We start from the raw sequence: 24,027 nt of genomic DNA on the forward strand, positions 1-24,027 counted from the left end.
GATTTAAATTACTAATTACTTTCGCATATAAAAGAAATTTATTTTTAATACCTGTTAAAGTGCATTTAAATAATGTAATTTTGATTCATCAATACGCTTGTGTAATTTCTTGATTATTCAATTTATGTATAATGTGTGTATGTATACAGTATGTTTTAAAAAATTTTTACTCAAATTTAAAACTCATTGCCGAATATAAATATTATCGAAGGTAATAAATGAGAACTCTAGGATATTTCGAAATAAATTTCGATTTTTGCCCCAATTTCCTAGATCAGTTTTTTGTATATTATAAATACGTATTTCGACTACCAAGTAGTCATCATCAGTAAGAATTAGCTAGTCGTGATTACTCTTATTATAAATGTTACTCTTTGCTAATTTGGTGGCGTTACTGATGATGACTCTGCAATTGTTTTTTTTTTTTGCAATCCGAAATTTTCATTAAAGGTAGCGGGTAGTCAAGTTGACTTAAAACTATATTTGAAGTATTCACAAATTTTGCCTTTCAAAATACATAATTCCATCCCACGTACGAAGTTCTTTGTTCCTCGGTTGTGAGACGATATTACTCTAAAAACACCTTAAGATCAAGTTTTTTCAGGCAAGAGAGATCGAGATTTGGTTACTGCATTCAATTCAGGAAGTCAATCATAAAATTTTTGACCTATTTTGATTCTATACAATCCATTAAAATATTTTGGTATAGCAAGTCAAGATAAATTTCCGTGCAAAAATATATTACTTGGTAACTAATTAACGAAATGGTCCAAATTTGGAGATTTTTTGAGATCGCTTATCACGAATATGATATTCAAAAATTTTCTCGATACACCTGGTAACGATCTGATTGTACTCCTCTTCCCCAGAATTATCTCTAAATTGTTATAAAATGCATCCAAAAAAATTACTCCGGGTTTTTCCATGTCGCTGATTACAAATATGATGTCTTTCAAAAGTTTTGTGAAAAACCTGAGAAACATGAGCTCTGAAATAAAAGTACTCTGTACTCCAGATATACCGAAGAGTAATTTAGACAACACATTCGTGATCACCAACCTCGAAAACTGCCGACTTTGGATGCATTTTATAACAATTTAGCTATAATCTTGGGGATATGGTGTACAACCAGGTCGTTCTGGTCACTAGGTACACCGAGGAGTATTTGAACATCATGTATGTAATAAACGATCTCGAAAACCCCCAGGTAATAAAGCCCTCAGTAAATAAAATGGTCGGTTTATGCATCCTGCCTAGCTATGCCAAAAACATTATCGTGGATTGTATAAAATTACAGATTTTCATGCAAAAGTACACATCTTTTGTGAAACATGCGTTTCCAATTGACGAAAGTCAATCCTAGAGGCCAGTCCTCGTCTCCTCGTAGATAACTTTTAATCAAAAATTTCACCGATGAAGTCTGATTGAATTCTCCAAGTTTTTATACACATCCTGTATGTTATTTATTTAAACACAAAACAATCGATGAGCAATCAAAGATTTTTAATAATCGATATATCTATTAACAAATCTACTTTTACATTTTTGGTAAAATATTGTTAAGGTTAAAAAACATAAGCCTACATCTAAACCACATAGCATAATAATCGTAGAAACGTTTAGTGTCTGTGTCTTGTCATGAAGCGATTAAATGAAAATTAATGGAAAATCTAATTTTAAGGATCCAATTATAAACAAAAATGGAAAATTATCTTTAACTTATTTAATTTGTTAACAAATTGCACACCAGTTTTCAGTGCTTTGAGATTGTATCTTGGGTGAAATATCTCGAAATAGCTAAGTTACGTCAAAAACACCTTTAAGAACTTATAAACATAAATTTCGTAAACAAAATTTAACTGAATTGGAGGAATGGTGTTGCCTTCTTCTTTAAAATTATTGAGTTAAACTACTAACATTTCGAACCGAAAACGTAAATTTTCTTTTACGTCATTGCCTCTGTAGAAAGCTTAAATGAACGCATATCTTAAAGAATTGCCCGTTCTTGTGTATCGATAAATATCTGAAATTAATCCTTGACAACAAAATGTACAAAATGCAAAATATTTATAGTACATTTTTCGTTATCAAAATATTTATGACTAGAGTTATACCCACCCGCTTCGCTGGGTTTAAAAGTAAAGATTGATAAAGATTGCACTCGCTTATCCCCTTTCTATAACACTCGAAATAATGGTAAGGATTGTTTTACACAGGTAAAATAAATGTATGGTTTTCTATTTTTTTAAATGTATAATAGTCGTATTTAATCATTGAGTATATCAGAAAAGATGGCCGTGAAATATTTTATATTGACTATTTTTACAGAAATCTGTAATTTATGGTAATGTCAAATTAAATTAATTTTTAATTTTTTTCTATTTTTTTATTAATATATCTTTATAAATTATTTCTCATGTGTTATTCTGAAATATGAGCTATATTGCTGTACAGTTACGCGTGAAAGCGTAACAAACAAACAAACAAAGAAACATGCTTACTTTCGCATTTATAATATATAGAGATAGAGATAGAGATTTTTTATTGTTGCTATAGTTACTTAAAAACTTATTAAAAAATGGTCCTGAATATTTATCTACGGTGTTGAATATAAGGCTAATATTATATAAAATTTAATAATTAGGATCTGATAGTCAAGTAAATGCACTTACACTATATTATGTATAAGATAGGATAGCGGGCGGGGACCTTGTTCCCCCATAAATTGCAGCCACGGGTGGGGTATAAATCACAGACAATATGAGTGTTTAAGCCCAGTTTACAATATACATTAAATGTAATAAGACCAGACCATAGAATAAAAAAAAAATTAAGTGTGCAACAATATTTAATTTAAATAATAATTATGAATAAATTCACCATTTTTATTGTAAGTATTATGTTAATTACATCAAAATTTTATAAAGTGCGTGTGTCAGTGTCAGTGTTTTGTAATTTTTCGCCAAATAAATTATCTTATTAATTATTTAATTCTCAAATAATTACATGTGAAAATATGCATTCGAAAGGAATATACTTTTCATTCGTTCCATACTTTTAGAAATATCAAACAGGATTCGCCTCGGGTCATAAAATGTGAAACCATACATGTTGAGTATTTGTTTTCTTTGGCAATGTTTAAAAATAATCAATTTATTCGAATGAAAAATCATTTTTCTATATTCTGTGAAAACAAAATCGGTCAAGTGTGAGTGTAGCTTATTCATCAAGATCCATTCGGCTTGATCTATTGTTCTGGCGTGAAGAACCAACTTGCTTGAAGTTTATATTTTTATTATTTATTAGTTTTTTGTAAAATAGATTCATTTTAATCCCAAGTGATTGAAACAAACGAAGAAATCAAACTAATAATCAACATTATTTACATTTTTGCTAACATTTTGAAAATTTCGTTTTCATAAAATCATATTCAAAAAGATATTATAAATACTAAAAAATTTGATGCTTCGTTAACTATTTGGCAAAAATTTATTATTAAATTAAATTAAATTAATAAAAATATCTTACGATAAGGCTTTTTAGAATAAAATTGGATCAATAAAGAAAGTCACGCATAATAGTTTTTTATAAATCACTGATTTTGCTGAGTTCACATCACACCCTTTTTCATCACATATCTAAATAGCCATGCAACATTCATTTCTATGATTTGAAATGACCCTCGCCGCCTAAATAACTTTCACAAGCGTATCGTTTTTATTTTTTTTAGTTTTATTTTTAAATCAGTATACATACATTAGCGACATATACCGGACAAGGATTGTTTTACTCGAGTCAATCTGGATAACCTTATTTGAAAAGAATGAAATTGTTGATTGACAAAACTTTAATCAATTCTAAATATTTACAATATATTTGCTTTTTAATTATGTAAATGAAAATTTAATATCTGATACTGTAGTATCCCTTCAGATCCTAATACAGGATCCTTGCCTTGTTTGTAAATATTCGAGAAAATTTAACAGTTTTAGCAATATTCCAAACAATATTCTGATTGTAACCGCAGCTTAAAATAAACATTCTTAGCGTTTTTAATTGTAGCTAATCCAAGCTATCCAATTTATCTGCCGTTGTCGACTAAACAACGTATGTACCTACAGTCGTTGGACTGTATTAGTAATACAAAGAAGTTGTTAATCACTTGGCTGCAACTTTGAATGAGGTTGCATTATGAAGGGCCTGAACAGTTTGCGATGCGAATTAGAATTTTTGAGAGTCGAAAACATTATATAGACTCAATCAACATTTTTGCCGAACCAATAGGATATGTACATATATGGCAGAGCGGCCATGTTCGTGATAGCGGGGAAGGGGGAAATACAATGATTATAAATTGAAAAAAGATTCTACTCCTTGCCAAATAAGTTTCCTAACGATCGCACAAATGCTACGTAATGCTAGCAGACATATCCCCCTTTTCCTTCCCGACTAAAATCAATCAAACCATGTTATTTCGGGAATTTGGGAGTAGTTGGTAGGGGAAAGTATCTGCCAGCAGTATGTAACGTTTGTGTGAACATTAGCTAGTTTATCTGGTAAGGGGCAAAAATTTTGCTCCCGTTCTACTAATTTTATTCCCCCCTTCTTCTCTATCTCAAAAATTGCCGCTCTGCCATACATATGTCTTATGAGAGAAACTGCTCCACGTCGACTCTGGAGCTTATTTACCAACCGGCTGAAAGTTAGGGTTCATGAATTTTTTACGTGCCATATCCTAGAATATATTGGATATAATAGCGTCACTGTCGGTTATCTAACAAAAACGTGTCTTACAATTGGAAAGTATTTATTTATAGGTGGATGTTATATTCTACCAAGGTCACGTTTTCCTTTAGAGTTTTACCTCTTATAAAAGACACAATATGGTGATACAATTTGTCACATTTATGACCTTCAATAATTCAAGAAGAAAAAAATTCAAATGACAAGAATTGTAACGGATTTAATTTTAATTAATATAATATTTATGGCGACCGTTAGTCAACCTTGTATATTATCTGAACCCTATGGGTAAAAGAACGACTTTTATATATTTATAGTAATTCGACCTTGATATTTTTTAATCTAAAAATCTAGAGTAAAATTTTGTGGAGACTATTTAAATTGAATTTACTTTGAATACATAAAAAAAATATTTCCAATCACATAAATATTCCATAGACATTACTTTGTTTTATTACAACTACAGAAGGTGTGGTCTTTAACTCTGTTTAATAAAAAATTTGATCATTACAGCTTTGAAAGGGGCATTTTTTACTTGACAAAATAATGAACAAAGATAATCAATTTATCTTCTTAAAAATAGACTTAAATATAAAATCTTTGAATACTCAAAATCTAGATTTCTCATTATGCAGATGAACGTTCTATCATTTAAGCTATTAAGATGTTATAGGGATGAGCCAAGAAGTTGCCGTTTGCGGCCTCCTCGGAAAATAGTATACATCACGGGAGCAAGTAACGAATGTCTCAAATATCAGATAACATGAGATGTGAGACATTCTTTACTTTTGCTCCCCTAAATGTGTAAAATATCTTATTTATTTGTTTACAAAAAAGTTTGTGATATATATACGTATATGTCATTGGATAGCAAGGATTAATATTGAATTAAAGAAAGCCTTGAACGTCCTCAAATAAGCTGGTGAAACAGATGAATGTGAACCTGGTTTGAGTACCTGGAAATTCCAAGGAACTGCGTGAGCTTGCTAGAACTGGCACAAGACAGACGGTCACAAGCATCAATAGACATCCGAGAATTCCGTTTAGCCGGTCGGAAGTAATAGCCAGAGAAGTATCCGAAAATGAGGCTACCTATGATCTTTGTGGGTTGCACTCCTAGACACTCACTCTAACATAACCTAACCTAGCCTAACCTAAAGAAAGACTTTCTAGATATCTTTCTTTCTGTAAGTGTCACTGATCTGATTCGAATTTAGCATCGCCTGTGACTTCAATAAAACCTAGTTTAATTAATAGCAAAAGAGACTGCAGAATACTATTTGTTTCAATTTGTCTCAAAAAATTGATTTCTTTTGGGCTTCTAGACTGTTATTTTTTACAAAACTCGGTTGTCTCTCAGGCTAACCATAAATCATGAAATATATGTTGGCGCAGTGAACAGTGTATTTAAATACATCAAATATATGTTATGTGTATTAACATGCGTTTCCACCATATAATTCTTAATAACTACATAATACAAACATAACAATAAAAATTTGTGTCTTTTTGGGACTCTTTGGGACTGGTAAAATTTTGAAAGATACGACTTGTTTAAAATTGATGCATATTTGTTTTATGGTTATTAACTAGATAGATAAATAAAAAAGTGTTAATCATTTAGTCTGATATCTGACAACTTGATAGTTTCAATTTTTGAGGTGTCTAGCAAAGAATTATTGCATTTGTTTTTAATTTTTCTCCGAATAATAAAACCAAAAAAAATTATAACTTACCTGGCAGGGCAATAAAATTAATTTTCCGAGAATCATAGTTAAAAAGTGAAGCTTTATCGCTAGTACTCCTTCTCAATGTTATTGCGTTATTCAATAACTTTATCCTTGTCAAACTGAATGGAATATTCCCGATTCCGGCATTTCTATAGTCTCTAAGCCACTAATTAAAATATTCTTAAAAAATGATAATCTTACTCATCTTCAAAAAAGAAAAATGTACCTTAACATTAAGTGCAATATAAAACAAGTGTAAACAAACAATTGACTGATTTAATTGTTGAAGTACCATCTATAGACAGTGTTGATTACTCTGTCACATTACACATACATACATGTCACACACATGTAACAAATATACCCATATAATACTACAATTTGCGCATAATATGCGCAAATTCTATCTCACGGGTAAACAGTGATGTTTACGAAAAAATGTTACAAACAAAAGTTGTTTATTTTTTAATAAGGAACATTTTTACATTTAAACTTCTATTTCTAACGGTTTACAAGATGGGTTCTTAGGACTCAAGACCCAATTGACCATTTCAGCACGCGGTAAATTTCATCTTGATATCTCTTTTCGTTTTTGAGTAATCGTTATGATAGACGGACAGACGATAGACGACAGACAGACAGACAACCGGAAATGGACTAAGTAGGTGATTTTAATTCAACGCCAAAATTTTGTTCATAGCATCAATATTTTTAAGCGTTACAAGCTTGGGACTAAACTTAGTATACCTTTGTATATTTCATATACAAAGGTATAAAAAATATTTTAATTGAAAATAATTTTGTTCTCAATTCTGTACATACAAACCATGAATAAAAGCATATTATTTAACGTATGTTTTACAACCGGTTTAATAAACATATTTTGCTTTTACTAGCTGTCATGTAATATGTAAATGTTTCACTTTTGTTTTCAAGGCGTTCACACATTTTCTGTATACAATAAAAAAAAAGTACACTATGCTTCAGTTCCTGATTTTTTATTAATTATATATAATAATTGTACGAGATTAATTCATAATTTAAATATGTTAATTGTTCATTTTTATAATCAAAATTATTAGTCATATACCGTAATTTAGCATTGAATTAAATTTATTTGTTGACACCTTGATGTGTGTAATAACTATTTTTAAATTTGTTACTTCAGAAAAAGGAGGATATTCCCTATTTCCTTGTATGTATATTTTCATACCATGTATATATGTAATATGCAAGATATACTAAGTTTAGTCGCAAGTTTGTAACGCTTAAAAATATTGATGCTACGAGCAAAATTTTGGTATACGTGTTTATAAAATCACCTAATTAGTCCATTTTCGGTTCAAATTCGTAAATGAGCAACATAGGTTAATTGGGTCTTGGGTCCGTAGGACCCATCTTGTAAACCGTTAGAGATAAAACAAAAATTTAATTGTAAGAAATATTCCTTATAAAAAAAATAAACATCTTTTCTTTGAAACATCTTTTCGGTAACATTACTGTTTAGCCGTGAGGGTGCAAATTAGGCGCAAGTTGTATAGTATGTATTATATGGGAATATCAGTTATGTATATGTGACATGAATGTATGTGTAATGTGATAAGAGTCATCAATACTGTCTATACATGGTATTTCAACAAATAATAACTTAGTCAATTTTTTGTTTTCACTTGCTTTATTATGCAATAAAGAAAAACTGATATGTGTACATTAATCGCGAAAATCATAAATTTTTTTGATAACCAATAGTAGCCGAAGTACGAAAAAAAGCAAAATTCACAAAGAAACAAATTTATGAAAATCGATTTTTTTTATTTTTGTTTCGGAAAAGTTATTCTGCTAAACATTAGTAAAAAATAATTTATAACAAAACACGGATAAATGGTAAAAAGTTTGTAACAGTCAAATGGCTGAAAAATGCTGTGCAATTGTTTAATTTTTCGAAATGATTTTCAACATTTTGACTAATGCAAATATCCTGCAAAATAATTTCTTTAAATTCAAAAAAATCATTTTATCGTTAAAAAGCGCGAGGTACTAAATTTCAATTATTGTAAATATTTAATAGACAGACATTAGTAAAAGAAAAGTCATTATAAAATATCTTAAAATGTACCCCACGCCTTTTTACGTTAAAATGATTCTTTCGAATTTAAAGAAATTATTTTCTACCTTTTAATGTAGCTAATTACAAAAGCGTGTTTTTTAGTTTTTTTAAACTATTATTTATTTTGTGGTTTTTAGTTTTTTAGACGATTATTTATTTATCCAATATTCTGTATAAATATGGTGGAAGCGCAAATAAATTTATCTATTTTCAGATATCGAAATTGTTAATCCTGAAAAGACTTATCAGGATAATCAAATAAACTTCTATTATTGTATTGATTCGGTCCTTGATTTTTACGCCCAATTTCGAGTTAATCCGACGTTTTGAAGTGGCCAAAATCATGTTCAAAGTTTCCGGTACATACGAACATACTAACATACGTATGATGCTCATAAAAGTGTGTTAAAAATAAAGAACAAAGATTATAAAATTGGCGCAAGAAATGGTGAATCTACTAAAAGAATTACTTAACCCGGAATTTGGTTCATTCCCAGAAAATGAATTATAGAATTCAAAATGGTTTTAATTATTTTTTCGTCCCAGATTTCATGGGTATACATGTATGCGTAAAGACGGCACTTTTAAATACTGATGTCATAACGTGCTATTAATAATTATAAGTTGATTACAAAATACTTAATATTAATAATTAATGAAAAAAAAAAGTATTTTACTTTTCAATTCTTATGACATGTTTATGTTTATTATTGATTTAGTTTTTTTTTAGAAAGTACCTACACGTAAATTACAATATTTGTAATACACAATATTCTGCGTAATTCAGATTACATCGGTAAACTATTTGTTACATATTTCTTTATTACTTAATCGAGCATTATATCAAAATGTGGATTACATAAGAAGAAATTGCAACTGTAGGCAAAATATTATTTTCTATAAGCCCAAGATGACAAATATCTACCACATAAGAAGAATAATATTTATGAAAATCGGTTATTATAACATTGAAGTATGTATCGTTTATGATCGTTATACCCGATAATCGTAATAAGCGATATGTACATTTCTTTTATTAAAGTGAAAGTATGTGCATTTGTACACATGTTGACCGTTAATAAAAAAAAACGTGGCCAAAAACAGGCAATAGATAAGAAGTGATACAAAATATCAATAGTATTTTACTTTGTTATTTATTTATATGCCATTTTATTACCGATACAGTATGTCGCATTTAAGATGAAGACACCCTATATTTTCGCTGGCCGAAATCTGAACTTTAAACTAATCATACTACAAATTGACAAATAAGGTCGTTTTTCAATATTTTACCTAAGGTAAATGTACATTATTACGGGTTAGTACGTTATTCCGGGAGTTTTTTCTTTTAATCAAAAAATAAGAAACACTAAATAAATTTTTGATTTTAAAAAATAACAGAGCCTGTAGCACTAAAATATGAACAAAAAAAATCGACTTTTGAACAAATCAAATCACTCTTAAATACTCATATCAATCGAAAAAGTGATCAATCGGTTAACATCTGGTTTTATAACCAATATGTTGTCTTTGAACGTAAGATGACAGTGTCAGATTGTTAAGCTTTTTTTAGTTTACTGGTAAGTTTATAATTATTGAATATGTAAAAATATTGATTAGAATGAATAAATAAATCGTTTTAAAGCATTTTCAAATTATTTTAATTAATTATTTTCTTTAAATTATGAATCCCGGAATTATGTTCTTAAATCAGTGATAGTGAACCATATTACGGGAGTCTACCGTAATTAGGGAAAATAAGAGGTAATTATTTTTAACTCTCGTTTAAAATTGGTGTTATAATTATTAAAATATTTTTTACTGATTGAAGCAGTAGATACCGTAGATTTTTGTGAGGTAATTACGGGATATGTTTTTTTTTTAATTTGGCATAATTTATGCTTAAATACTTGCTTTTTATGACAAGTATATAATGTGTTTTCAACTCCCGGAATAATGAGCAGAGTTTTTACTTATGTATACAATTCCGGGAGTATCACATAATAAAGGAGAAAATTGAAACTTGATTTTATTTTGTTATTTAAATTAATTATTGATGATTATTAATGCTAAAATAACTTTTACTATTATTAAAAGAATTTAAGAAAATAACAATTCTATTAACTTCATTAATTTAATAACGATAATATTTATAATACCAGTGATTTATTGTCATTACTATTTCGCAATATGTTATGATTTTTTTTTAAATTAATTAAAAATTAAAAATTTTTATTTTTCAATCAAATTTTATATGATAATACTCAATAATATTATTTACATTAAACAAAACAATTTTTTTATTTTACCTATGTTAAGTGTGTATCCCGGAATTATGTACTTTCATTCCCGGAGTCAGGTTCAAAGCCAAATTTTATCACGGAATTAGAGACAAACTCGAAGTCCAGAAAATTAACGTTTAATACTATAAATTAAAGACTTTGGGATGAAAAAATGATCAAAACTAATTCTCAATAAATCATTTTATACAACAAATCAATTTTTATAGTGGAAATATTTATATTTATTTCAATAATCAGCTTCAAAGTGGATTATGCCTAAACATCCCGTAATATGGTACATTTACCTTAGCGTCAGAGATGGTTAAAGATATTGAATAAAATTATTAGAAAAGTGGCTTAGAATATATTTTTATACCGATTTTCACGACAAAAATCGCATTTTTAATTTTTTCATTATTTTGGTCTTAATTCAAACTTATTACAAGTTTATTTTTTAATTTCATAACTAATGTGCTTTCGAATGTAAAAACTGGACAAATTGGTAATTTAATAGTGTATGTATTCCAATATATTTCAATAAACTTGCGTATTTTATGAAAATCGGTATATGGGTATAAAAAAATATTCTAAGTACTTTTACTAACAATTTTTTTCGATATCTCTAGCCATCTCTGACGCCAGGCCAAATATTAAGAATCAATCGGCCCTCCTTGTCAATTTGTAGTAGGCTGTGTTTAAAGTTCAGATTTCGGTTAAGTATTTATTCCTATAAATAACGAAAGTATGAGAGTGTCATGAACAAAATTGAGTCTATTTTACCAAGCATAATAACCTTTAAAATGAGGAGTTAAAATTATGAAATTTGATAAAGAAATAAAGAAAATATCGCGATGTGACAGAAAACCTAACAATTTAATTGTATAAAACGCTGTAACTTGGAAACTATCTATTTTACCGACAAAACTCGTGCCAACTTTTCCTTGATTTTCAGTTTTTTCATTTAAAAAAATAATTTTTTTTTATCATTTTACAAAAATTATTTCCTGCCTTAAAAGCTGAAGTATGGCCTCGCTAAGACTGATAATTTCCTAGTTACAGAGATTTAAACAATTAAATTGTTAATAACTTTTGCACCCCTTTACGTAAAATCGGCGCATCTATTCGTAATCAATTACCTACAAACATACAGAAAACGCTGCGTCTACTCATGGCGGTTTTACTACCTACGGAACTTCGTATCCCGCAAAAGGAATATAATCTTTTATCCTAGATATATAAATATTGAACATAGACCACGAAAATATATTCTGCAGCGCTGACACAAAAATGTATCATGTTAATTATATCTTGAAGATTGACATACAAAAATTAATATATTTCTATTTTTATTTTTAGTGCACAGTTGCCATAATTGGCACTGCCATCGCACAAGAATATGATTTTGAATCATCAGCTCCAAGACGTCCAGCCCCACCTCGCGTTACACCAGGTTACTCAGGCAGTGTTGATGTAAAACCAACTCCTGTACCAATTCTAAAACAAATCAACCGACATAATGAAGATGGTTCATACACCTATGGCTACGAAGGTGCTGATGGTTCTTTCAAAATTGAAACAAAATTAACCAATGGTGAAGTTAAAGGAAAATATGGTTATGTAGACTCAAATGGAAAAGTTCGTGTTGTTGAATACGGTGCAAATAAATATGGTTTCCAACCAGCTGGGGAAGGCATCACAGTTGCACCACCTACCTTAGTTGATGAAAGCACCGACAAAAATGGTCTTCCATTAGAAGAAGATGATGGTAGTTACTATCAACCAGCTCCACAACAAGCTCCAGCTAGACATACCGTTGCTAAGGCTCAACGACCACGTCCTCAAGCCCCACAACCTTCATATCAAGATTTCTCTGTACCTCAACACAACGAAGCTCCAGCACCACGACGTCCAATTGCCATTCCTGGAGCAGCTCCATCTGGTGTTGTTTACTCAGAAAAACCCCAATTTTCACGCCCAGCACCACAACCACAACCACAACATTTTGCCCCAGCACGCCCAGCTCCACAACCTCAACATTTTGCTCCAGCACGCCCAGCTTACACAGCCCCACAAGCACCACAAAGATTTGCACCACAATATTCTAGACCACAATTTGAAGAACCAGCTCCAGTTCGTCAGCAATTCGACGAAGATTTCCCACAACCAGAAAGACAACAATATATTTCCCGGCCACAACCTCAACGTCAACAACAACCAATTCAATTTGCTCCAATTCAACAAAGACCGTCTGCAGGCGCCCGTAGCGGAAGTATTTTAGATCAATTAATGCAAGATTATGCATTACCAAGTAACGGTGCTCCAGCACTCCATGATATCACTTTTGGAACCCAAAACTATTAAATTTTAATTTAGATTTTTAAATTTCCATAACAAAATGTTTTTTCAAATTTAAATTTGGAAATCAGTTTTTATTTATTTTCCGTTGTTTAATTTTCAAATTTTTAATTTTATTTTTGCAAATATTGCTAAAACTTATTTAGAAACTGAATTAGAACTAAATGCGATTTTGCACTAAACAATACTCAAATTTACTTTCCCGTAAATTATATACTTTAAGGTTTCTATAATATTTCAATAAATATTATATTAAACTTTTTTTGTGAACGAAGACTTTTTGGAAAAATTTTGTGATTTCATTTCATAACATCAAATTGGTTAATATTTAACCAAAAGAAAACTAAAACTACTTGTAAATAAATGTTTAAATAAATCTTACTTTTTCTACAAAATGCTTGATTTTTTCTCCAGAGTTTTTCTGTAGATATATGAGATTTCTGTATTCCGTAAGGAACGCATTCAAATAATACAACACCAAATTCTAGTTATTAGAAACTTTTCAATCTGATTAATCATTAACGATTCAAACCTTCATTTCATTCGCGGTATGATTTACTTATTACGCAGCAAGAAAAAGATGTACTAGTTGCATGAAAATATGTTCTTAACGCTGGATTAAGGAAATATTTTATTGTTTCAAGAAAATATTTACTTGTTGCTTTATATATTGATAGATTAAGTAATCAATTCTTATTTCTCGAATTAAGTATTGAGATTGCAGTATCATGAAATATTTACTTGGTATAGGGATATCAACAACCAAGTAAGCACATTTATTTCAATCCTGAAATTTTATACTGTGTATATCCCTGTTTGTACTACGACTCTATTGTTAGAATGCGGCCATTAAAGCCACCTTTTGTTAAATTACAAGGTTTCGTATACAATATTCCGAGTCCGTATACAACCGGGTCCGATTTTCGAAATCTAAATTTTCAACATATCTTAACGTTTCATGGTTAGCGCAAGGTATTAATACCACTTTGGAAGTATGTGTGTGTGTGTCAGACTATGTATGTATGTACGTACGTTCGTGGTCATTTTTTCTAGATCGCTATCGCGCAACGTAAAATGATATCGTCTTCGTTGAGATGTTAATCGAATCGTATTACCAACTATATGATCCGAAAAGAATTTTATTACATTCGATCAGTAAACAGTCGTAACACGAGCATTACGGAAGGTTAAACTTTGAATTTGATTCTTTTCCAATAGTCCTGGATTTTTCGATTACCCTGATTACAATTTCAACTCAAGAGTATATGGTATCAGAGGATCTTTACTAATGCCAATTTTACACACAAAAGAGGGATCATTTACCTAGTACAAGAAGGGTCATTGAATCCATAACGTGATATATGTATTCAACGTTCAAAAACTTCAACAGAAACCATCATTAAACAATCATGCAAATTTTTACATTGAAATTTGTCTTACCATACATCATATCCAATAAAATTAATGTTTTTTCTACAGAACACAACGCTTTTGAATAGCCTAAGACTTCATTTAACGATTAATTATTTAACTTGGAAGGCGTTTATCAATAAATATAATAGATGATTTTAATAGATCACTTGAAACAACGATCATTTTACCAAGAGGAGTCTATTTTTTGATATAACTTGCACTTTAATTTAATTTGTAAAATTTATCAATAATTAGCAAATATCAATATCAATATCAATAATTAGTAACAATTTGACTTTCCAAAAAGGTGAAACATTTATATTGAACAAAATATAATTTCCAAATACACTTTTAAACAAGAATATATAATATAAGAGAATACAAGAATATATAAGTGAAGTGCTGAAAGTTGCGTGGCTTTGATGTTAAATATTAAAGAATGTGGATTTAGAAAATCAGAAGCAAAAGGTTTTTATGGTAGGTAGGTAAAATAATAAATAAAAATTTGTCTAATAACTACTAAAAATTTTAATTATAATAAAATAAGCAAAAAAAAATACTGTTCTAAATATTTCAATATATCACAAGAAAATAACATAATTTTAATTTAGTAACCCGTTCAATGTCAAGTTTAATTTTAACTATCTACATCTGCAGTGCGCTTTTTATTCTAAAGGCTTTTTAACGTCTTTAGAAAACATTGCACAATGTAAAAGGCTCTATAGATATTTAATACTTCCGTTCAGTTAACTCAAAAATTGGCATTGAACAGGATCAAAATATACACAGTAAGTATACAAGAGGATGCATAAGTAGGTATACATTATGATAACAGTATAATAGGCATTCATTTATTTAGCGTTACTTACAAATAATAGTGAATTAGAACTCAAAACAACAGTCGAAATATTTATATCATTAAAGCACCAAAAATAAAGATTTTACTATGTTTCAATTGTAGAAAACAGGTAATTTAAAATTAAATTTTACACCTTACAAAACAAATCCTAGGTGGTAAAATTTGATTAACGTCATCAATATACATTGTGTCCGTAAACTTCGCCAGAAAACTGTTTATGAATCATAAACTATGAGTCTCTACATAATGAAAATCGATATATTCAGATAGTGTACAAATCGATATAATCAAGACCCTCAAATCAACTACTTATGCTCTCTCCTCCTGCTTAGTTCAATTATTATTAAATAACAAATAATATTAATTATTATTTAATTTTTTTTCTTCAAAAATTTGTTTTAATTTAGAATTTAGATGTATAAATAAAATACAAAATTTTGAATAGTAGACTTTCTAAAGTTGATAAATCAATTATTTATCAACTTTACCGCTTCGAGTTTCGTACGTTGCTTTACCATTGCTATCAATTGATGTTGAACTTGAAGACCAAGCACCTTTATTTCCTTTAGCATTTGCATTTACACTGATACCAGGTACATTATCAACTTCTCCAGAATCAACTAATTCTTCACCTCCACCGAAACGTGATGCCAAATCTTGTCTGAAAATAAAATTATTATCAAAGTGAGTAAATTATTTGTATTATTTTAGTTGACTGATAGAAAAATACTTTTGATTTCGTAGCTAAAAACATGAAATTACTTTTTATTACATAGGGTGATTGATCAAAGTGGGTTTATACATTTCTAATTTGAAATAAAAGCAAAACGGTATGTGATATCAATACGATTTCTGTTTAATTTTAGACATTAGATCATATCATTCTTATGTAAAAGAATTTACGGTAAACGAACTTATTTTTCAAAAAATGTTGTTCTTTTACATTTCCATACACCAAAACCACACCAATATATTAATTTTTGTGGATGAAAACATGAGTAAGAACAGTATTTGTAACTCCAAAGTTGTAATTTTGCTTATTCACGAAGCCATTTAACGAATAATGAGTTTTATCGATTTTTCATGAAATAATGGATCTGCTCGAACCCAGCAATTATTGCATTTGAAGATAAGAAACTTCAAGACCTTTTACCTCTTTACGATAAAACCACTTAATCAGAAAAATTATCAGTTTTTGGATCGCGTGTGTTTGATTCGTAGGTATATTGGAAAATGGAAACAGCATTGTTTTAAAATTTCCGGGATGATGAAAATTTTTAAAAAAGTATATTGTGTTTTGAAATTTTTACAATTAAAATATGTATTACCCTCATCTGACCAGTTGAATTATAAAACTAAATAATGTTAATTTGTATTTTCGTCCACCCCATTTTATGAAGTATCGCCGGTCAGGAGAAGGTTTTCTCAAAAAAGCAAATAATTATTTAAAAGGTAAATTTCAAATCAACAAAAGATTGTGACAAGTTACTTTGAACTAGAACCGCATTCACCATTTTACGTTTAAATCTACATTAGTTTATAAGAGGTGGTGTCTTAATCAAGAATAATATTTACTCTAAGAGCCTTAGTGTAAATATTATTACGGAACCCTAAAAATTTAGTAAAGTTTTACTGAAAAATAAATTATATTGTCTATGTCTATCTACGTCAAAAATTGAATAATTATAATAAATTTGGGTATTACAGGCTATTCCATTCCAACCAAGCATTGTAATAAAAAACCATAACAATTTGGTAATTTTGTTTTTATAATAAGTAACTAACAACAAAAGTAATATAAATATTTTTATAATGAGATAAAATACAATTATTTTTGATCTTGACCTTCAATTTAGTGGCATGGAATAAAATAGTCAATTTATGGAGAATAAGTTTAGATGTATGATGTAAAACCATATAATCATATACCGAAATTAAAATTTAACAATAATGGAAAAACCTATTTCTATAAGCCGACACAGAATATTTATTGTAATTCATAAAATTGTTAGCCACGAAATTTTTATGACGTTTGGAAATGGACAAGATTATTGCACGACTACGAACAATTTTTAAGAAATGAAGTTCTATGGGAAAAATCAATATTTAATTACTAGTCAAACAATTATATTCATACTAGCTTGATACCCGCCCGCTTCACTGGATTAAAAGTAAAGCTTGGTAAAACCCACCGCGTTAGACCATAGCCTTCACCTCCCTTGCTCTCACTTATTCCTCTGCCAAAAGGTCCAAATAATGGTAGTAATTGTTTTTCACAGGTAAAATATATCTTTATAAGTTATAGCTCATGTGTTATTCTGATGTATGAAGTATATTTTTGTAGAGTTATATTCAAATCCTTTCGGTAGTTTTTCCGTGAAAGCGTAACAAACACACAAACAAACATCTTTACTTTCACATTTATAATATATAAGGATTATACATATTTTATTTAGTGTATAAAACTGTAAATTATACTGCAAAGCGTGTTTCCGCGTACAAAAATGAAATTTTGATGTACATAGGTTTTTTTATTGATTAAAACAATAATCTCACCAATAATGGCTAAAAAATCCTAAAAACAATCGATACATACATGAAAAAAAAATCGATCACAAAATTTATCCTTCGATTAATAATAGCTTTCTGCCTTCCAAATCAAACTTTTTATTTTTTCCCAAGTAAAACTTTTTATAGTGTATTTTATTGGTGGAAAACAATGATATTGAAACCATATTTTTATAATCAAATAAGGGCCAACGGGTCAAAGAATAGAAGACGTTAAGTCATGAATACGCATTGATCATGAAAAATTCTTGAACTATGTATGATTATATGTATTTAATTGAAGATCGTGTCCAAAAATTCTAGGTAGATATATTATAACATATAATATAAAAACATGATCTTTAACACAAAAGAAGAAAGCATTCAAGGTTAGAATAGCATCCGTATAAAGTTTTCTTCTAAGTATTCATTACCTACTCTTTTATGGATTACTTAATCAATAAATCGATCTGATCTAAGATAAACATTAATCACTATAATAAATTTGATGATTTGTTAATGTAATTTTGATGATGTAATTAAAATTCAATTTGTTATTTCTGATTTTTTTTATAATCATCTATTTTTACCTGAGTTTTTATTCCAAAATCAATCAACAAAAATCTTGTATTTATGATTAACTTAATTCAAAGGTCATATAATTATCGATTAAAATCGCATGATGCAGTTTGCTAGATGCAAACGCTAGCAAAGATTCTCAACTAGCAACGAATGATATTTGTAAAACCATGAAAACTCTAAGAATCGAATACCATCGTTCATTATGATATAATTTGTAGTGTAAATCAAGGTTTCTGCTTGATTTACACGACGGGTGTGAAATTCACGAGCCATATTCCATACACAGTGGATTTTTATAGCTCGGTGTATAAAACATACGCAGTAGGATCATTCAAAATTACTTTTTCCTATAAGAAAACCTAAAGAAGGTGGGCAAATATAAGAGTGAGGCCAATTTCCTCTCACTTAGATGCATTGCTTAACGCATGTATTCTGTCATACTCGTGATATTTATATGCCTAGATGCAAATCGAACATTCTGTATACACAAATGGAGATGGCTTAGATTTGGTACGAGTATTTGTGTGAAAAAAAATTGACATTGCCATGGTTGAATTATACCAACAAAATTTTTAACCGCTAGGTTTGAAAATACAAAAAAGTTCGCGTGTTAAATAATTAATTGGGAACTAAATTTGCATTCATGCCAGAAGCTCTTCATGTGATCTAAATTTGGCATTGCATTGCAAAAACGTCACCACTTACAAAAAACGTTAATAAACTCTTATTTATCCTAAAAATCAAGGTGGTCAACATGGCCTGAAATAATGATTATTGAATTATTATTATAATCATTTTAATATTTAACAATAAAATATTAAAACGTGACCATGACATGTCATACACGTGTTATTTATATGAAAAAACTATGTGGAAAGATCTGAACGTATTAATGAATTATTAATTTAAAAAATTTAATATTTTGCAAAAAACATGGTATTAAAAACTATTGTTTACCTTTTAGAACTAAATAAAAAAAACTCATGAATCGCCGAGCTCCATCGCTAAGGTAATAATTTCCCCTCATTAACTCGTATTTATCACTATTTTTAAGTTACATAGTTTTACAATAATATTTTTGATAAGAAAATTCTCAAAATAACCACTTTTTGTAAGGTTTCTTATTTTTTATTGAAGAAGAAATAACATTTCCCAAATACTTTTTTTCCTATACGATTCTTGAAGTTTTTAGTCCCACAAAATTATAAAATCAGGTGCCGAGAAATTGAGATCTGGGAAAAAAATTCAAACAAAAATTGCTATTTTTGCGGCAACAATCAAGAATCTGGCAAAAAATTTAGTTTAATTAAAGAAAAAGTTGACGCCTGTTTGTAAATGAAGACGTTTCTGTTCAAAAAAAAGTAGGGGAAATAGTAACTTTGTAACCCTCAAGCACCCACAAAAACCTATAAATCATGTTTTAATGTTTATATATCGGACATTGTACATGAGTCTATATTTTTGAGGGAAATATGAAAACTGTTTTAATTTCTATCAATTACTAAATTATCGGTACTGAGGTAATTAAATGGTACCGAAATCCAATATTTTTATATTCAAATGTTTAAAAATATGTCAATATGAAATCATTTATATACCTCACTGAGACGATAAGCTAAAAAGTAAGGTAAGCTAAAAAGTCGCCGGACCGACAAATACAACATATTTCATGTACATCGCCTGGGAAGGTGGTTTTAATGGGGATGGAGCGATATTCAGTTGCTTTTTGACCTAAAATTCATGATCAGCGACTACGAAAATCACAAAGATACAATTTCTGAACTGAAATTCAGAATTTTCTAAATTTTTTTTCATTGACACCTCTAGGGATAGTTTTATTGGGGTTGCAACCATCCTCAGTTGCTTTTTTATGATCAGGGACCTCGAAAACCTTCGGGAGATGATTTTCAAGGTGAAATTTTGATTTGTTTTCACTGTTACTATTTGGAGTGCTTTGGGGATGGGAAAACTACCCTAATTTTCTCAGTTTTGTTTGTAATGCCGAGGTTAGTCCGGCTGAATGTTCCTGAAAGTCTAAGGAACACGTACACAAAAAATTTTAGAAATCGGATCGGTTCCACCACTTTTCCACATTTGATGATATTTTCCGTACTATTTGTCAAATTTAGTGCATTTTAGCACAATTTTCACAAATGTTTTCAATAGCACAAAAATATATTCTAGCAATTTTTTTTACTTTTAACGATTTTTGGGTTATCAGCCAATTAGGCGTTGACGTCAATGTTGTCAAATCAGTTTAGCAAAAAAAACTTCTTAAGCAGAAAAATGAAAATCTTTTAAAAAAACTTACCCAAAGTTTGGTATATTATTATGTTGTTGAACATATTGTGAACCGAATTGAGCAGCACTTGGGAATGTATTGAAGAATGTTTCGAAGAATTTAAGAAATTCTGGTGGTGGTCCTACTAATTAAACAAAAAACACTCGATTAAAATTCAAGAAATCATCTTTTTTTATATACAGGACAACTATTTTTAGACCTATGACACCTTAAGCCTAATTATAAAATATTATACCTGGTATGAAATTTTGTGATGGATCTGCATAACCAGATCCTCCTGATCCAGAACCGAAGCTTGCACCTGGATTAGAACCAAAGCCTGAACCGAAACCTGAACCTGAACTTGAACCACTGCCTGCTATACTAACACTGGATGATAAACCCTTACATTTTGGGTTTGAAATATCTGTTGATCGTTTTCTAATTACATGTAATTTATCGAATAGTTCCCGTTTAACGCGTGGGGTTAAGTAGACTACATCGGATTTCTCACCATTCTTGTCTATTACATAATATGATCTAGGTGTGAAGTAGCCTGACGCTATAAAACATATAACAATAAAATTTTTACTAATAATGATTTCACTAAAACTATTTTGAAAATATCATTTACAACTAATTAAAACTATTAATTTTAAATTTTTTGAAAGTATTACAAGTTAAAAAATAAGTTTGAAAAATGCCTCTCTGTCAGATTTTCTAGAAATGATGGATATGTTAAGTCTCGAAGAAACAAACAAAAGCCCTCCAAAAAGTTATTCTATACAAAAGCTTCATTTGAGTAAAAAGTATAACTTAATGATTTTTAATAAAAATTTATGTCAATCAGTATCAATTTAGAAACTTTTCGGAATCAATTGTTGAATATTATTCAATTAATTGTTCAATTGCGCCTATCCATAAGGTAAAAAATAGTCATAGACGAAAATCATAATGTAACTATGAATTGTTAAATTCTAAACTCTTGTTTATATAATTAGTAATAATTTTTAAATATTATTGAAACCTTTGTAAGAGGTTTAATATATTTATTAAATGTTTAAGGTTTAATATAATTAATAATAAATATGATTCCTTTAATAATACAATAGAGTCTCGATAATCAGAAACGTCCAGTAATCGACTATCCGTTCAACACTTTTCGTCTATCCGTACCACACATCTCTCTACCAATCACTCCAAATTGATATTGTTTGTTTGTATACACATCTAATATGATTCATTGTTATGATTCTAAAAACACAATAGCAACACAATACAGGTGTTTTATGCTGTGTGTACAATCTGACTTAACTTAACACTCCTGATTTTTATTGGGTCCCAATTATCGAAATTCTCCTGTATATGGATATCGTTATATTTCAAGATACAGATCATACCTGTATCATTGAAGATACAGATCAAATATATTAAAGAGAAAAAATAATTGTCCAATATTTTATCTAATAGTTAAACACCCGAAGACTGATTTTAAAAAAGACGATTGATGGATAAAACAGTCATCGAAACTATTAACTGAAAAAATTTCTTTTGTAAATGTTTGTAACGCAAACTTGAAAAAATACATCACAAAAGAAAAAAAAACATTGTTTCGGAGCAATATTCCCAAGCATAAGTAAATAGAATTAATCGAACATTTAGACACAATTTTCTTCGTGTTTTTAAAACTTTCAAGCTCCAAAATAATTTCTATTTTTAACTTCGATATTTTTCAATTAAAGAACTATTAAAAGGAAACAAATAATATTTACCAGCAAAAGTTACCGCAAAACTAGCACATAACATAAAAAGACACCACTGTATATTAGTACCCATTTTCTATGAATAATTATATTAAATCAATTAATTAAATTAGTATTATATTATTTTCATACACAAACGAATACTGATTGAAAAACCAATTTGAGCATATTATTTATATATAGTGAATTTATACGTAAATGAGTGAGTGAATATATGATGATTATTGAATAATACACCAATAGCTTTGTACTTACTTAAATACACATTATTTTTATGATAAACAAGTTAGTTTAAATAGGAAAATACAAAACTTTGTTTATAAAATACACATAAACATAATATACACATTATACTATGAGTATGTAATGAGTACCAAGTATTTTATTCATTTTATATTTATGTAAGCATATCGATTAAGCTGCTTTTACAAAAAATGGAATAGTATTCTCCACACATGATGCATACGCTTTGTGACTATAGATCTTACGTCTGAGTTTCGTTCTACTTTGTTTGTTCCATAAGTTTCATATTGGCCTCTAATCTTAGAAAACTTTAGATTTTTCATCGTGGAGTAAGTACAAAATTACAAACACATTTATCCTTTACAAATTATAATAGTGTAACAGATTATGTACATGTTTACTTGTGTTACATATATATTTATCCAAAAGTATGACCCAAATTTAGTTAGATTACATACTTGGTTTAACATAATTGGATAAAATTTGGATGTGATAAAGCAAAATTAAATTTTTTGGATTCTGATGACGTCAGAAAGTTAAAAAATGCGATTCTTTTGATAACACAGGCAAATTTAATCCGATCTTACAGAAATTTTTTTTGAACCCCACTAACTTTGAGTCATTCTTTCCAGCTGTGATGTCAATTTTTCGCTAGCCATCACTTATGTGCATAATTCTGGTACCAAGACTCCAAATTCTTGAAACCTATTGGAGCTAGGTTAATTTTGATCACAAATTTGAAAAGTATGGCTCAAATTTAGTAGAATTACATACGTGGTTTATCAAAATTGGCAATATGGTACTTTTTAAATACAATTTTGTTTGTATTACTCTGTATTATTTACTTTATTTATTATCAACAAAGTTTCCATTTTGGAGATCAGTTTCCATCAGTTTCTTATGCAAAATACCTCAGTATCATTTAGGAGAGTCATGAGTTCCTTAAAAGTATGTTTTATTCGGAAACGTAGAGAGAAATAAATTCTTTAATTTGATATTCATTTGAATAAATAAAAAAAGTTTATCAATTAAATGTACAGACTCTGTAAGGTAAAATGACACGATTATGGCTACTCTCTCCAATTTTGCCTTTACTCTTATGTTAAATACTATCAGTATACG

The 24,027-nt window shown here is 29.1% G+C and overlaps 2 protein-coding genes across 3 annotated transcripts; one reads left to right on the forward strand and one right to left on the reverse strand.

Annotated features, from left to right (window-relative positions):
• Positions 1-2,770: 2,770 nt before the first annotated feature.
• On the forward strand, positions 2,771-13,271 carry LOC123301569 (translation initiation factor IF-2-like). Its single transcript, XM_044884381.1, has 2 exons — positions 2,771-2,890; positions 12,219-13,271. The coding sequence occupies exons 1-2, from the start codon at positions 2,867-2,869 to the stop codon at positions 13,221-13,223; spliced, it is 1,029 nt and encodes a 342-aa protein (XP_044740316.1). The 5' UTR covers positions 2,771-2,866; the 3' UTR covers positions 13,224-13,271.
• A 1,949-nt stretch (positions 13,272-15,220) lies between these two features.
• On the reverse strand, positions 15,221-22,827 carry LOC123297829. 2 transcript variants are annotated; one of them, XM_044879640.1, is made up of 4 exons: positions 22,672-22,827; positions 21,156-21,461; positions 20,930-21,041; positions 15,221-16,150 (listed from the first exon to the last, which is right to left on the reverse strand). In XM_044879640.1, exons 1-4 carry the CDS (start codon positions 22,733-22,735, stop codon positions 15,961-15,963), a joined length of 672 nt encoding a protein of 223 aa, XP_044735575.1. In that variant the 5' UTR covers positions 22,736-22,827; the 3' UTR covers positions 15,221-15,960. The 2 variants fall into 2 exon arrangements, with proteins under 2 accessions (XP_044735575.1, XP_044735567.1); XM_044879632.1 differs by having other exon boundaries at positions 20,930-21,044; positions 22,672-22,826.
• Between the last annotated feature and the right edge of the window lie 1,200 nt (positions 22,828-24,027).

This window comes from Chrysoperla carnea, chromosome 1 (assembly GCF_905475395.1).
Source record: "Chrysoperla carnea chromosome 1, inChrCarn1.1, whole genome shotgun sequence".
NCBI lineage: Eukaryota > Metazoa > Arthropoda > Insecta > Neuroptera > Chrysopidae > Chrysoperla > Chrysoperla carnea.